Below are 14,684 nucleotides of genomic sequence, written 5' to 3' on the forward strand. Positions count from 1 at the left end.
TTATTCTTATCTCATAAGTAAATTATTTACTTCTCTTTATTTCTACCACAATGCTAATAATCCAGGCTACTCTCATATCTCCCTTATTGTAAATGGAATTATTAATCAAGGAACCTCCTACCATCATTTTTGTCTCTACCAATTCATTCCTTAAAGAGCTGAAAGAATACTACAATCCTGTAATCCTGATTTATTAAGGAGCATGCGCACACGAGCGAGAACAGTCCTTAAGGACCTGTCTGTAACTTACCTCTTTCCACACATTTTTTATAATTCTCTGCTAAATTAAACTCCATACAAACAACTTTCTTGCTCTCTTGCATTTAGGCCTTTATATATGCTTTCCCTCTGCCAGAAATGCCTTTCCACAACACTTCTTTATTCATATTTATCTCAGATTCTACCATAACTCCTAGAGGCATTATCCAGTTGTAGCACAGTTCACATAGTACTAAAATTGCTTAATTTATTGGACTCCAAGATGAACTGCATGCAATATTCCCCCATCTCAAACTTTACCCATCCAATTTATTCATCGTTACATCCCTAACACTTGAATAGTGAAGGCTATCAAAAAAATATGTTGAAAAATAACGATTACTTACAAAATTTCTGATTTTTATCCCTGACAAAACACTAATAAGAGTGTCTAGACAATATGTTTTCCTGTTAGTTAAAATTTTAAAAAAATTGGTCAAATAATTACTGAAAAATATATTTTTTAATCTTGCCTTTTTAAAAATGAAAAATGCAAGCATGTACTAAAATGACCAAACTACAACAAAATTGAGAATAAAAATTGTCTCCTTCCTTCAAGAGCCCCACAAATCCTTCTTCTCAGAGCCAATAATTGTTTTTCAACGTTTCTCTCAGACTTAACAATGCGTTTATATCTAAATGTATATACAAACATATACATATATTTTTTAGTACAACAGAATATGAGACACGTTCCATTCCTTACTTTTCTCACTTAATATATTCTGAAAACTCATCCCACATAAAAAGACATACATCTATATATTTTCCTTTTAACAGTTACACTGGTATACCACTGTGTGGCTTTAGCAATCTAACCACTTCACTGTTGATGGACACTACAGTGTTCCCAAACTGTTACAAAAAATGCTATGAAAAACATTCTTAAACATACATCTTTGCACATATGTGCAAGTATATTCAGGATAAATTATGAGAAGTGGAATCCACTATGAAAGGGTAGATTTGGATAAACAGTTTCAAACTGCCCTCTGAAGAAATCACACCAATTTACATTCCCATCAGCAAACTATGAAAGCCTATAGGTCCATGCTTTTGCCAACTCTGTTGCATGCACTGTTAACGTTTTCATCAATGTCAATCTGATAAGCAAAAAGCAGTACCTCATTAATTTGCATTTATTTTGGTATATACATAAGGCAGCATATGTGAAGTAAATGTGCTGGTCTTTATTAACCAATTTTTTAAAAGCTTTTTTGTATAATACAAAAATTAGTCCTTCATATCATATTGTAAATGTTTGACATTTTTTGCTTTTATTTTTTGTTTTAAGTTTCTTACATGTCATGAATGTGGTTTATACCAGGCAAAAATTTTTAATTTTAACATAACCTGAATGTGATATTTTTTAAACAGTATTAATTAGTATGCTTTGCAAAATTAATATAAAATGAAGACTAACATGAAAATGTTAACATTTTACAGAAAGTGTAATATACATTAATATGTAATACATATGAATGTTTCCATTTTACAGGCAATTTTTGAATGTACATTAAATATACATTACCTGCCCTTTCGTTGTATGGCACTAGCTTTGGAAATCCACACCATTTTTAACATTGTAACAAAATTCAGTGCATCAAAGGACTTCTGTAATATTTAAATCATCTTCATGTTAAAACATAAAAGGCATTTAAGAAGAAATAGCAAAACCATTATAATATATTTTAATATACCACGTTTAATTCAGACCGCCCCTTGATTAGATAACTACAGCAGAGTACTAATTTCTTTTTACCCCAGATTTCTGACTACAAACATTCTAAGGAAAAAGAATAAAAACTCAGAAGACCTGAAAAACTTCCTCATTCTGTGCCTTGCTGAGCTATTTGTTTCTCTCTTCTACAGTTAAATAATAGCAGTCAGTTCTCATAAGGCATCAAGATGGGAAAGAACTAATCTATACTCTTCACATCATTGTCCATCAGGTTTACATCATTGTGAAGAAGAGATATGATCAGGAAAAAAACATTTTTAAAAATACTTTCTAGGAAGCTTGATCTAGAAAAATAAGAATAACAATAGCTGAAACAATCCTATCCCAAAGTGAAAAAATTTTAATCCTTTCCACTTTATCTCCTGCTGAGCTACTACTGTAATGTAGTTAGCCTATCCAGAATGTTACATCATACTTCCTCAAAGAAAATTTACTGTAGAGAAATATTTTTAAAGACTGCATTCCTGACTAAAATATGCTTCAAACATTCAGTTACAATAATATCCCTTTCAAAAACTAACTATATAAAACAAATACAAATGTGTTTCTCATAATAGTTTAATTGTGGGATTTTTAGAAAGGATGCTACTTATTTAGTTTTTAATAAAATGTTGCATTTGGCATGTTTATTTGATAAATAACACCTAAAGAAATTAATTTCTAAGATATTCAAAATCTACTTGAGCTCTAGATAATTTTAGGCAATAAAATCTGAATTTTCATTAACTCACTATTCAGATTTTTAATGATAATATCCTATATAATAAAAGGCTAATATGCAAATTGACTGAACAGCAGAAAGACCAGTCGCTATGATGCGCACTGACCACCAGGGGTCAGATGCTCAATGTAGGAGCTGCCCCCTGGTGGTCAGTGGGCTCCCACAGGGGGAGCGCAGCTCAGCCAGAAGGCTGCTCACAGCCGGCGAGTGCAGCGTTGGTGGCGGGAGCCTCTCCTGCCTCCGTGGCAGCGCTAAGGATGTCCGTCAGTCGGACATCCCCCGAGGGCTCCCGGACTGCAAGAGGGTGCAGGTCGGGCTGAGGGATCCCCCTGAGTGCACAAATGTTGTGCACTGGACCTCTAGTTCATAATTATTCTCCTATAAAAAATAAAATGTACCCCTTCTTTACAGTATTCAACTACAATGAAATGTCCAAATTTTATAAAATTTTTTCTACAAGATATTCCTAGAAACATCTTGAATATGAACACACTGAAAATATTATAAAGTAATTAACAAAATTTTCACATTAAAAACAATCACTTATATCCACTAGAACAGACATACTTTGCCTTCTACAACATGGATAGTATTTCTTTCCTTGACAAATCAACTCTTTTTATCATTTTCAATTCTTTCAGTGAAATGAGAGTTGCTAGGCATTCCATTACTAAAAGGAAATAAATGCTGACTTTTATTTATAGCAGGGGCTGGTACTAAATATTTTAGCCTTTGCAGAGGGTCTTTGTTGCAACTACTCTGCCCTTACAGTGTAAAAGCAGCCATAGACAATAGGTCAAAGATTAAACATTGCAGTGTTCCAATGAAATTTATTTTGTGTTTGCTTTCTTTCAGCATGGTTCCCTTGCATTAAATATCTCCTGATTGCCTACTATACTTGGAGCACTGAAGATATGATAATAAATAAGAAGGATATGGGCCATTCCTACATGTAGAATGAAAACATGTAATAAATGCCCACAGTTTGACAAAATTTTCACTGTAACAAGCCAAACCCTTTACTTTCTTCCTAGTATTTAGTGAACAAAAACTACTTTTTTGTATAATTTGTTAAAATAACAAGATAGATCCTATACACTGAATTGTTTAAGGTAGAATATTCACTTTAGTGAAATTAACATTTACTGTTAAATTTATCTAGAACCAGAAATTTTCCCATTAAAGTGAATTCTGCTTATGAAAGCACGCACTTAAATGCATCTTAACCTTCCTCATTTGAGTTGAAAATACAACTGAAGCATACATACCTCTTTCACCTTACCAGAATCAATAACAAAGACAACATCATTGACTGTGATGCTGGTTTCAGCAATATTGGTGGAAAGGATCTGCAATGGGATGTTATGTTAAAGTTAATATGAAAACAGAACCAATGACTACTAAAATAGAAAAAAGAAAATTTAATGAAGCTTACTATTTTTCGAACACCTGCAGGTGGGTTTTTTAATACTTTCTTTTGATCAGATGTTTGCATGTTTGAATGAAGCATAAAGACTTGATATCTGTTGACAATTGAAAGAGAAAATATACTATGGTGCCTATCTTTTATTTAAATCAAAACATATAAAGCTTTAGCTTTTACCTATGTGTATTGTCAGCAAACCGCTTATCATCAAATAGGATGCGATCCCTCAATCCAACAATTTCGTCATATCCAGGCAGAAAAATTAATATTGCACCTTGGAGAGAAATGATTTTGTTAATATTAAATTTCATTGTAAAACCAGAACCAAGCAATAGAATTAGCTATAATGAACTATATCAAATGTTTTCAAGTACTGATAAATTATAATACTTAAGATACTTAAGAGGTTATACATTATTGTCAAGGAAATTATACAAAAATTTGTACACCCAAATTATTAATTTTTAAATCAAACTATATATTTTTGTTCCAGATCTTTTAGACAACACTTATTTACCAGCATCACAACTATGGCAGATATTGTACAGAAGATGCATGATCAAATCCAAGTCTACTTTTTCATCATCAAAACTATGATGATAAGCTTTCAGGAGCTCTCTATCTTCTGCATTGAGGTCATTTCCATTTGTCTGAACCAGAGAACTTTCATCTAGATTTCCAAATTCCAATGAAGCACTAAAAAAAAATATAGGTCAAGTCAATTTTAATTAAAAAGAGTAACCCTTTAAGGCCAATGAGCCCCACTATGTCCTTCTTCAAATTTTTAATATACATCAGGAAAGATAAGTGATACTTAATGTCCTAGCTATAATTCATGTTTTGGTTTAAAGTACATTATTCTAAGTAAATTTGGCAATAACTGCTTTTTAAAAAACATAACCTGAAGAAATTTCTCCACAGAAAATAGGCAAATGGCCAAAAGGCACATGAAAAAATGTTATTTAGCCATTAGAGAAACAAATATCAAAACCACAAGGAGATAACACTTCATTAAAAAACATAATGTTAGAGAGGGTGTGGAGAAATTGAAACTTTCCCCTCACACATTGCTAATTAGGAATGTAAAATATCGCAACCACTTTGGAAACAATGTGTCAATTCCTCAAAATGTTAAACATCGTGTTACCATATGCCCCAGCAATTTGACTCTTAGGTATACATACAAAAGAAATAAAATTATGTCCACATAAAAATTTGTAGACAAATGTTCATACTAATCCTTACTAATAAAAGGCTAAGTAGTCGTCACGCCCTCAAGTGTGATGCCCTCACACCGTCACAAGATGGCTGTGCACACAGCGGAGGCGGGCTTCCCGCGGCCCCACAGGGGCGCAGCCCCGGCGGCTGCTCCGTGTGGTTTCCGCAGGGCTTCCCACAGCCCTGCGCGCCCACTGCAAAGGTGGGACCCTCAGCTCCGGCCTAACTCTTTGGGGCAATCCATCAAGGAGCCCCGGATAGGTGGACAGGGCCTACCTCTTTGGGGCGATCAATCACGGGGCTCCCGCACTATGAAAGGGCACAGGCCAGGCTGGGGGACCTTCCCCCGAGTGCATGAATTTTGTGCACCGGGCCTCGAGTATTATTCATAATAGTAGAAACAACCAAAATGTTCATCAACTAATGAATGGATAAAAAACTGGTCTGTCCACAGAATGGAATATTACTCAGTTAGAAAAAGGATGCTGCAACATGAATAAACCTTGAAAAAACCATGCTAGGTGAACGAAGCCCATCACAGAAGACCATCAATCATATTATATGATTCCAATTATATGAAATACCCAGAATAGACATATCTATAGAAACAGAAAGTACAGTAGCGGTTGCTTTGGGCTGGGAGAGTTGGGGGAAATGAGGAGTGACTGCTAATTAGTATAGATTTCCTCTCGGGGTAATGAATATGTTCTCAAAATTGATTGTGGTAATGACTGCATAACACTGTAAACATACTAAAAAACTTTAAATGTACACTTAAATGGGTGAATTATATGGTTTATGAATTTTATCTCAATAAACATTTAAAAACCAAACTTCTGGTCATCATTTATATTTTCTTAGTAGGTTGTTTCTTATTCTTCACTATGGTAAACAACACTCTGAAGAAAATTCCACATTTAAAAAAAATTCTATAGGTACCAACTTAACAAGATTCTTAATTTGGTAGTTCTATATTAAAAGTAGGTTAATTATGCTATTTTCCAAAAGCCAGAATCAGCATAAATTACTGAAATAAATGCCTTAATTCTTTATCCTATATATCTATAATAAAAGGGTAATATGCTAATTAGACCGGATGTCTTCCAGACGTCATTCCATATGTCCTTCCTGATGAAGCTGGGGCCGGAGGGAAGCCAGCCGGGTCTCAGGTGCCTGTGGGCGGCCTGGGGAAAGCCAACCCGGGTCCCGGGTGCCTGGCGGCGGGCCATGGGGAAGCCAGCCAGGTCCCAGGTGCCTGCGGGCAGCCGAGGGAAGCCAGCCCGGGTCCCAGGTGCCTGCGGGCGGCCGAGGGAAGCCAGCCCGGGTCCCAGGTGCCTGCCAGAGGCCGAAGGAAGAAAACCCAGGTCCCGGGTGCTGGAGGGAAGACGGTGCCAGCAGCTGGGGGAAGGAAGGCTTACTCTTGCACGAATTTTTGTGCATCGGGCCTCTAGTTAAGATATAAATTACTACCATCACAAGTATTTACCAATAAGATTTCTAGGAAATTAATATAATACAATCTCTAATCTCTCTAAAAGAGTTTAGCAGAAAGATAAACATAAGACTGCTTTAAGTAGGGAAAATATTAAACTTATACAACTTTATAATTGCAGTATTTAAACCTTAACCTTTTGCACTCGGATGTCGAGTGTGACTCGACACGGTTAGCATTAGAATAAAGGAATCGAGAAAAAAAAGCAAGCGACTGCAAAGGGTTAAGATCCATTTTAAAACATTCCAAGTTTTTTTCTTACTTTTTAACAGGTAAATGAAGATGCTATAACATCCTTTGTTTTAAGCTATAAACTTTAGATATCAATTATGCAACAAACATAATAAATTTAATTTTAAATATTTGAAATTTGTAATTGATAATGTCATAATCTGGGAAATAAAAAGAAAGCCCAATTAACCAGGATAATTAAAATATTGCCCAGATAATAACTTTACTTGGTAATTTGTAGTGTCTAGTGTGCTATACCTGACACCATAAAAATGTCTAAACAGCCCAGCCAGCGTGGTTCAGTGGTTGAGCGTCAACCTATGACCCAGGAGGTCATGGATCGATTCCTGGTCAGGGCATATGCGGACTCAATCCCCAGTGTGGGTTGTGCAGGAGATAGCCGATCAAGGATTCTCTCTCATCACTGATGTTTCTATCTTTCTCTCCCTCTCTCTTCCTCTATGAAATCAATAAAAATATATTAAAAAAAAAAAAAGAATGTCTGAAACATTCAAAATGTTAGCACTAAAAGGACTGCAGGTTCTGAATGCTATTATTAAAATAACAACAAAACCCACCATATTAGAGTTAACACTTGGATCTGCCAAATAACTTTGCCAGTTTACACATTTTATATTCCTTTCCTTATCATTTTAGTGAAGTTTTGAAAAAATGCAGCAATAAATACATGTTTGAAGCTACCATGTTAAACTGGAAATTCCCCTTCTGCTTTTTCAAAATAAAATAAAAAATAAGGGTAAATATTATACCACAGTGGATCTTATTAGCAAACTACACCAAAATAATCAGAAAAATTCCTTAGAATCACACACACACACACACACACACACACACACACACAAAATCTCAGTAAGAGACTATAAATTTGTCACTTTCTATCATTTACATGGCTAAGGTTTTTTAAAAAGCAGTTAGGATTAATTAAACATAGTATAAAGTTTTACCTGTAAGATTCTAGAAGATCCACAACTTCAGTCTGCCCAAAGTGTTTAGCCCAATCTAAAGCCATCCTGCCAAAATTCAAAGGTATCAAATTAAGACAAACAAACAATGTTCTCAAAATTACAAAACTAGTAGTTGCTCAAAATTTTTCATTCACCCATTAGAGATGTACCAGCAATTATTACACAATAGCTTTTAATATAAAGATAAATATGAAAAATCAAAAAAGATATGTGTGCCTATACAAAGATACACAAAGAATAGATGCAGTTTAAAATTACCAGCCATTTGATGCTTTGCTATGGACATTGGCTCCCATACTAATTAACTGCTCCACTTGACTTGAAAAACCTCGTCCTGCAGCAACCATCAGAACTGTTGCACTGGTTTCACTATGTCTGTAATCGACTAAAATAAGAAAAAGATAAATATGTGTTAAATTTCCAAATTATTTAAAATCATTGTAACTTTTATTTAAATGAAAGAATTGAGCATCAGAAGAATTAGCTGGAATTGGCTACTTCACCTAACTATATGATTAACAGCATTACATAACCCTTAACTCATATCATCCCAAAGGATCTGTTATTAATATGCCCTTAGTATAAACAGGATGAAATAGGGACTATCTTTGGAATTTCAGAGAAGAAAAGGTAGTTATTAAACTATCTTAAGCTCACAAAGATACACTAATGGGCTTCCTCCCATATGTGTCCCAACCAGGGATTGAATCCATGACCCTTTGGTACTTGGGACAACACTCCAACCAACTGAGCCACACCAGCCAGGGTGGAAATGTAATTAAGTTTTGGGGGAGTCAAAATATATGTGGAATTTTCAACTGCGTGGGGAACTACACGCCTAACCCCATACTGTTCAAGGGTCAACTGTACAATAAATAATAATAAAGCAGGGTAAGGAAATATAGTGAGAAAAGGGTGCAATTTTAGTAAAATGGTAAGAAAAGACCTTTCTGAGAAGTCACTTCTAAATAGAGAGCTGAATGGAATAGATATTGGGCCTTATGAGTATCTGTGGGAACAGAATTCCAGACACAGGAAACAACAAAACAAAGGCCCAAATATGGGAATGACGGTAAGGGTGGCTAAAGCAGAGTGAACAAGGGGAAAAGTAGTAGAAAATGAGATAAAAAAGGCAACCAAAGACCAAATCAGGGAAGGGTCTTTGATTTTTATTCAAAGTGTAATTGAAAGCCATGGAAAAGTAAGAGAACAGGGAAACAGCATGATCTAATTTCCTTTTTGAAAGGATCAATCTGATTGTTCTCTGGAAAAGAGTCTAAAATAACAATAGAAGCAGTTAATAGGCTACTGCTATAGTCCAGAAGAGAAATGTTGGCTTATACTAGGATGGCAGCAGAGGGGAAGTGCAATGTAGTCAGATTTGGATTTATTTAGAAGGTAAAACTAACAGGATTTTTTAATGGGTTATATGTGGGGTGTGAGAATAAAGTCAAGGGTGATTTTATGTTTTGTTGACTTAGCAACTACTAGTAAGTAAATGATAGTACTCTAGATTCAGATTCAGGTGTTCTCAGATGGCCAGGCACCTGCATTTTTAAAAAGATCTACAATTGATTATGCATACTTAAGAAACACTAAGGAAAGAGCAAGTTGAGAAGAAATCAAAAGTTGTTTGGGGCAAATCCAGTTTTATCTGATAGACATCCAACTAGAGATGTCAAGTGATCAGATATATTGAAGAGAGGGAGGTCAAGACTGGAGACATAAAATTACAAGAAATTTTAAATAAATACATAAAGCTATGATTAAATGAGATCCATAGTAAGTATAAGGAAGGTCAAAGGACTGAGGTCTGGGACATTTCATATTTATAGGTCTAAAAAAAAGAATAAAACTACCAAGAAAACCAAGTAGTTCCATCCAGGGAGATAAGAAGAAGGAAAACCAAGTATGGAATATCAGAAGTTAATGTAAAAAAAAAGTTTCAGGAAGGAAGTGATCAATAATCCTATATAATAAAAGGCTAATATGCAAATGGTCATGATGCCCTCATGCTGTAACAACCGATCAGCAGGAGGCTGCGAGTGCGGCAGGGCAGAGCCGCCGCATTGCTCCAGAGATGGGACAGAAGCAGGGAGGCGCGCCAGGAGGAAGCAGGACCATCCAGTGGCAGGGAGGGCAGGGGTGAGAGCCCATAGCACCCCCTCACCAGTCCTTTGCCACCCACCACTCACACTCAGAGCACCCCACCACCCACCTTCCAGGGGAAGGAGTGCAGCGCGCGTGCCACCAGGAAGCGGCACTCGAAACTCTGCAGCAGGCGCGAAGCTTCCACGCTCTCCTCCGGCACCATGATGGGGCAGAGCCACCACGTTGCTCCAGAGATGGGGCAGAAGCGGGGAGGCACCAGGAGGAGGCGGGACCAGCCCGAGGCAACTCATGGGACCGAGGGCGGGGCTTGAAGCGGCCAGAGAAGGCCAGAGGGGTCAGGGGCAGGGCCAGGCGCACTCAAGCTCTGGGTATAGAGGTTAGGGTGTCAAGGTGGGGAGGCAGGCAGGTGGGCAGGGCTGCACGATTTCATGCGCAAATCAACCGAATGGCGGAACGACCAGTTGGCAGGGAGGGAAGGGGCCGGCAAGCAGGTGGCACCAGGCCAGCCAAGGCGCATGCCAGCGGGCAGAAGGAGGGAACGGCAATGGGGGGGTGGCGACCAGCGACGGTGGAGGACCAATGGGGTGGGGGCCAGCACTGTCCCCTGATGGGCCCATCCAGTTGCCTCCCACAGAGGGAGGCCGGGTGGCAACGGCGGGCTGATGGGGGCGGCGCCATCCCCTGATCGCCCATCTGGTCGCCTCCCACAGAGGGAGGCCAGACTGCGGCTTAGGCCATCAGTAGAACATATCCTGAGGACTCCCGGACTGTGAGAGGGCGTAGGCTGGAATGAGGGGACTCCCCCGCCTCCACCCAGTGCATGGATTTTCATGCATCGAGCCTCTAGTCCTATATAATAAAAGGCTAATATGCAAAATGACCAAACGGCGGAATAACCAGTTGCTATGATGCACACTGGGCAGACGCTCAATGCAAGAGCTGCCCCCTAGTGGTCAGTGTGCTCTCACAGGGGGAGCGCTGCTCAGCCAGAAGCCAGGCTCAAGACTAGCAAGCGCAGCGGCAGTGGCGGGATCCTCTCCTACCTCCGCAGCAGCACTAAGGATGTCCGACTGATGGCTGAGTGGGCCTAAACTGTCAGCCAGACATCCCCCAAGGGCTCCCAAACTGCAAGAGGGCGCAGGCCGGGCTGGGGGACCGCTCCCCCCTGAGTGCACGAATTTCATGCACCGGGCCTCTAGTAATTATTATAATAACCAGAGGCCCAATTCACGGCATGAAATACATGCACAGATAGGGTCCCTAGTCCTGGCCAGTGATCAGGGCCAGCCGGGGCCTTCCTTCCCCCGACTGCTGGCTGGGGGTCCTTCAGTCCGCGCCACCCCCTGGTGGTCAGCACACGTCATAGTGTGCGGTCAAACTCCCGGTCGGTATAACTCTGGAGGGGACAATTTGCATATTAGCCTTTTATTACATAGGATAATGTTGAGAAGTTTAGGTGAAAGAACATCTAAATCCTTTCCAGTACTGACTTTCTATGATATTTTATTCTACCTTTTGCTAGGAAGCCTTCAAGGTTCTGAAACTCATCTCTGATTGCCAATATCCACTATCATCAACTAACAACATCAGGATAACTCACTAGTGAAAACATGTCACATGACATACAGCATGTACATGTGAATTAGAACTTGAGCTCATATAACTAAAGATATGTTAAAATTCTCCATTCACTTACTTAAAAATTTAGAGCAAAGTTAACTTTTTTCTTCTCCTTTTGAAATCACAAATGTTTTAAAAATCCAAGCCATTCCCCTGGGAGTGGGAAGGTATGTGTACAATACATAAACATAAAAATACTTTTGCACATAATTGGCAACACTCACAGACCCCATTAAACTATTCTAGTATAACTAGGTTAAGAATCCTGATTTAACATAACATTTATTTAGTGTACTATGCTAATAAGAAGATCCTGATATGTACATTTCAAATAAGTACTCCAAAAGAATAAATTATTGGTTGTGAATAAAAAATGTAGTACATACATTTTGAATTAGATTAAATTTTCAGCATAATTCTATGAGTAATAAATTAAAATAAATTACACTTACCACTAACATTTTCCGTTAAAATAAGGTGAAAAATCTGAGCAAAGGCCTCAACATCTTTATTCAGCCATATATCAGAAAGACAAGCATCCATTTCCTTTATTAACCATGGTTCAAGGCAATTCACATCTTTTTCTGTCTTTACAAAAAAAAAAAAAAAAAAAAGCAAAGGTTATAAATTACCTAACAGCTTAACCTTTGCTTGCAAAGAACATGAGATGGCCATAATCTACACTAATAAAAGAGAAACATGCAAATTAACCACCACTCTGCTACGCCCACCAGCCAATCAGAGTATGCAAATTAACCCAACAAAGATGGTGGTTAATTTGCATACGCAGACAAGGAGCGAAGACTGAAGACAGTGTACAAGAGGGAGGGAAAGCGGAAAGCGGGGTGAGGGCGGCAGCAGCAGTGGGAGAGAAAGCGCAGGGAGGCGGTGGGTTAGCGGGCTTCGCTCCCTTCTCTGCTTTGCTCAGGCCACAGGAAGCCCTATTCTTGCAGGAATCTTCCTGCAACGGGCCTCTAGTGATCACATAAACTACTAACCATATAATATTATAGCATAGACTTTGACATAAGTTTCTCATCTCATCATAAACATATCACTTACAGTACTATATGTTCTTCTTACATTCATCTTTCATCTGAGAATAAGAATGTTTGTCAACAAAGTAGTATGATCCAGACAAAATATTAACTAAGTATGCTTCTGAGAGGATGTTGCAAAATGTATACCAGTGGTTCTCTCCCAACTGTACACCAGAGGCACCGTCACCTGGAGCTTTTCAATACTGATCCAGGTTCCACCCCAGAGCAAGTACATTAGAATCTCTGATGATGGAGGCCAGATTCCATAGGGCTTTAAAAGTTCCTTAGGTGATGGTAATGTGTAACCCAGTCTTAAGAACTAATAATCAAAATACTGTTCATTGAACCAAATGAATGTTCCCTATATTAAAAAACGATTTTAAACATTCTTTAAAAGCATTTTAAACTCATGTGTAGTTCATTTGGATACATTATAACTAAATAATGACAAAAAAAACTGCAGTATATCTGCATTATATACCTTCTCATGCTCAAAACAGTAAATTAAATTCCTTTTATAGAAAGTGCATAGTCCCAGCTATATTCTGCATTATCATCAATGCCTTTTAAAGAATTCCAAACCAGAGTCAAAGACCAGAAGGGCCTCGGAAATCAGCTAGTTTCAGTTTTCAGACTCCATGGGACCCAGTGTAGGAGAGGCACCACTTGGGAATGGGGATGAAGAGTTATGGATGACCAGTCAGGGCTTCTACAAATATTCACTTGTAAAAATAAGAGAACTTGATTTTATCTATAGTAGGCAATTGATTTTATACAGTCACAAAGCTGATTGGTGATAGAAACAATAACAGTATTATTTGCTCTAAGACCAACTATCTTTTCTCAATTTTCTCCTGTTAGCATGTCTTATATTATTTAGCTCATAGGCGCTTAAACGTTTTGAGATGACAAAATAGCAAGCAATAATAATGCATATGCATAATATCTACAAGTATATACTTCAAAATATTTAGAGAAAAATATTGAAATAATTTAAAGTTAAAATGAAACAGTAAAAGATTTTGCATTATTTACAAAAAAAAAAGTGTTAGAAAGTCTCTCTGAAAAATGTGTTGTAGCCTAAAATAAACTAAAAAAATTACACTTTAAAAATGCATAAATTGTGCTGCTATGAACATAGGGGTGCATATGTTCTTTCTGATTGCTGTTTCTGGTTTCTTGGGATATATTCCCTGAAGTGGGATTACTGGGTCGAATGGGAGCTCCATTTTTAATTTTTTGAGGGAACTCCATACTGTTTTCCACAGTGGCTGCACCAGTCTACATTCCCACCAGCAGTGCATAAGAGTTCCTTTTACTCCACATCCTCTCCAGCACTTGTCGTTTGTTGATTTGTTGATGATAGCCATTCTGACAGGTGTGAAATGGTACCTCATTGGTGTTTTGATTTGTATCTCTCAGATGATTAGTGACTTTGAGCATATTTTCATATGTCTCTCAGTCTTCTGTATGTCCTCTTTCAAAAAGTGTCTATTTAGGTCCTTTGCCCATTTTTGATTGGATTATCTTCCTTTTGTTAAGCTGTATGAGTTCCCTGTAAATTTTGGAGATTAAACCCTTATCTGAGATAGCATTGGCAAATATGTTCTCCCATGCGTTGGGCTTTCTTATTGTTTTGTTAATGGTTTCTTCTGCTATGCAGCTTTTTATATTGATGTAGTCCCATTTGTTTATTTTCTCCTTAGTTTCCATTGCCTTAGGAGCTGTATCGGTAAAGATATTGCTACAACATAAGTCTGATATTTTGAAGTGCCCATCAGCAAATGAGTGGATTAAAAAACTGTGGTACATCTATATAATGAAATACTACGCTGCTAT

General features: G+C 37.8%; 1 protein-coding gene across 1 annotated transcript in view; it reads right to left on the minus strand.

The window, feature by feature from the left end:
- Positions 1-14,684, minus strand: part of YTHDC2 (YTH N6-methyladenosine RNA binding protein C2) — a 73,077-nt gene that overhangs the window by 30,909 nt on the left and 27,484 nt on the right. The window contains exons 10-17 of the mRNA XM_008144467.3: positions 12,258-12,393; positions 8,332-8,458; positions 8,053-8,118; positions 4,664-4,842; positions 4,324-4,420; positions 4,156-4,243; positions 3,989-4,069; positions 1,790-1,872 (exon numbers count right to left, since the gene is read on the minus strand). Coding sequence (XP_008142689.2) covers positions 1,790-1,872; positions 3,989-4,069; positions 4,156-4,243; positions 4,324-4,420; positions 4,664-4,842; positions 8,053-8,118; positions 8,332-8,458; positions 12,258-12,393 — 857 coding nt within the window. The remainder of the gene's footprint in view (positions 1-1,789; positions 1,873-3,988; positions 4,070-4,155; positions 4,244-4,323; positions 4,421-4,663; positions 4,843-8,052; positions 8,119-8,331; positions 8,459-12,257; positions 12,394-14,684) is intronic.

Source organism: Eptesicus fuscus, chromosome 4 (assembly GCF_027574615.1).
Source record: "Eptesicus fuscus isolate TK198812 chromosome 4, DD_ASM_mEF_20220401, whole genome shotgun sequence".
Taxonomy (NCBI): domain Eukaryota; kingdom Metazoa; phylum Chordata; class Mammalia; order Chiroptera; family Vespertilionidae; genus Eptesicus; species Eptesicus fuscus.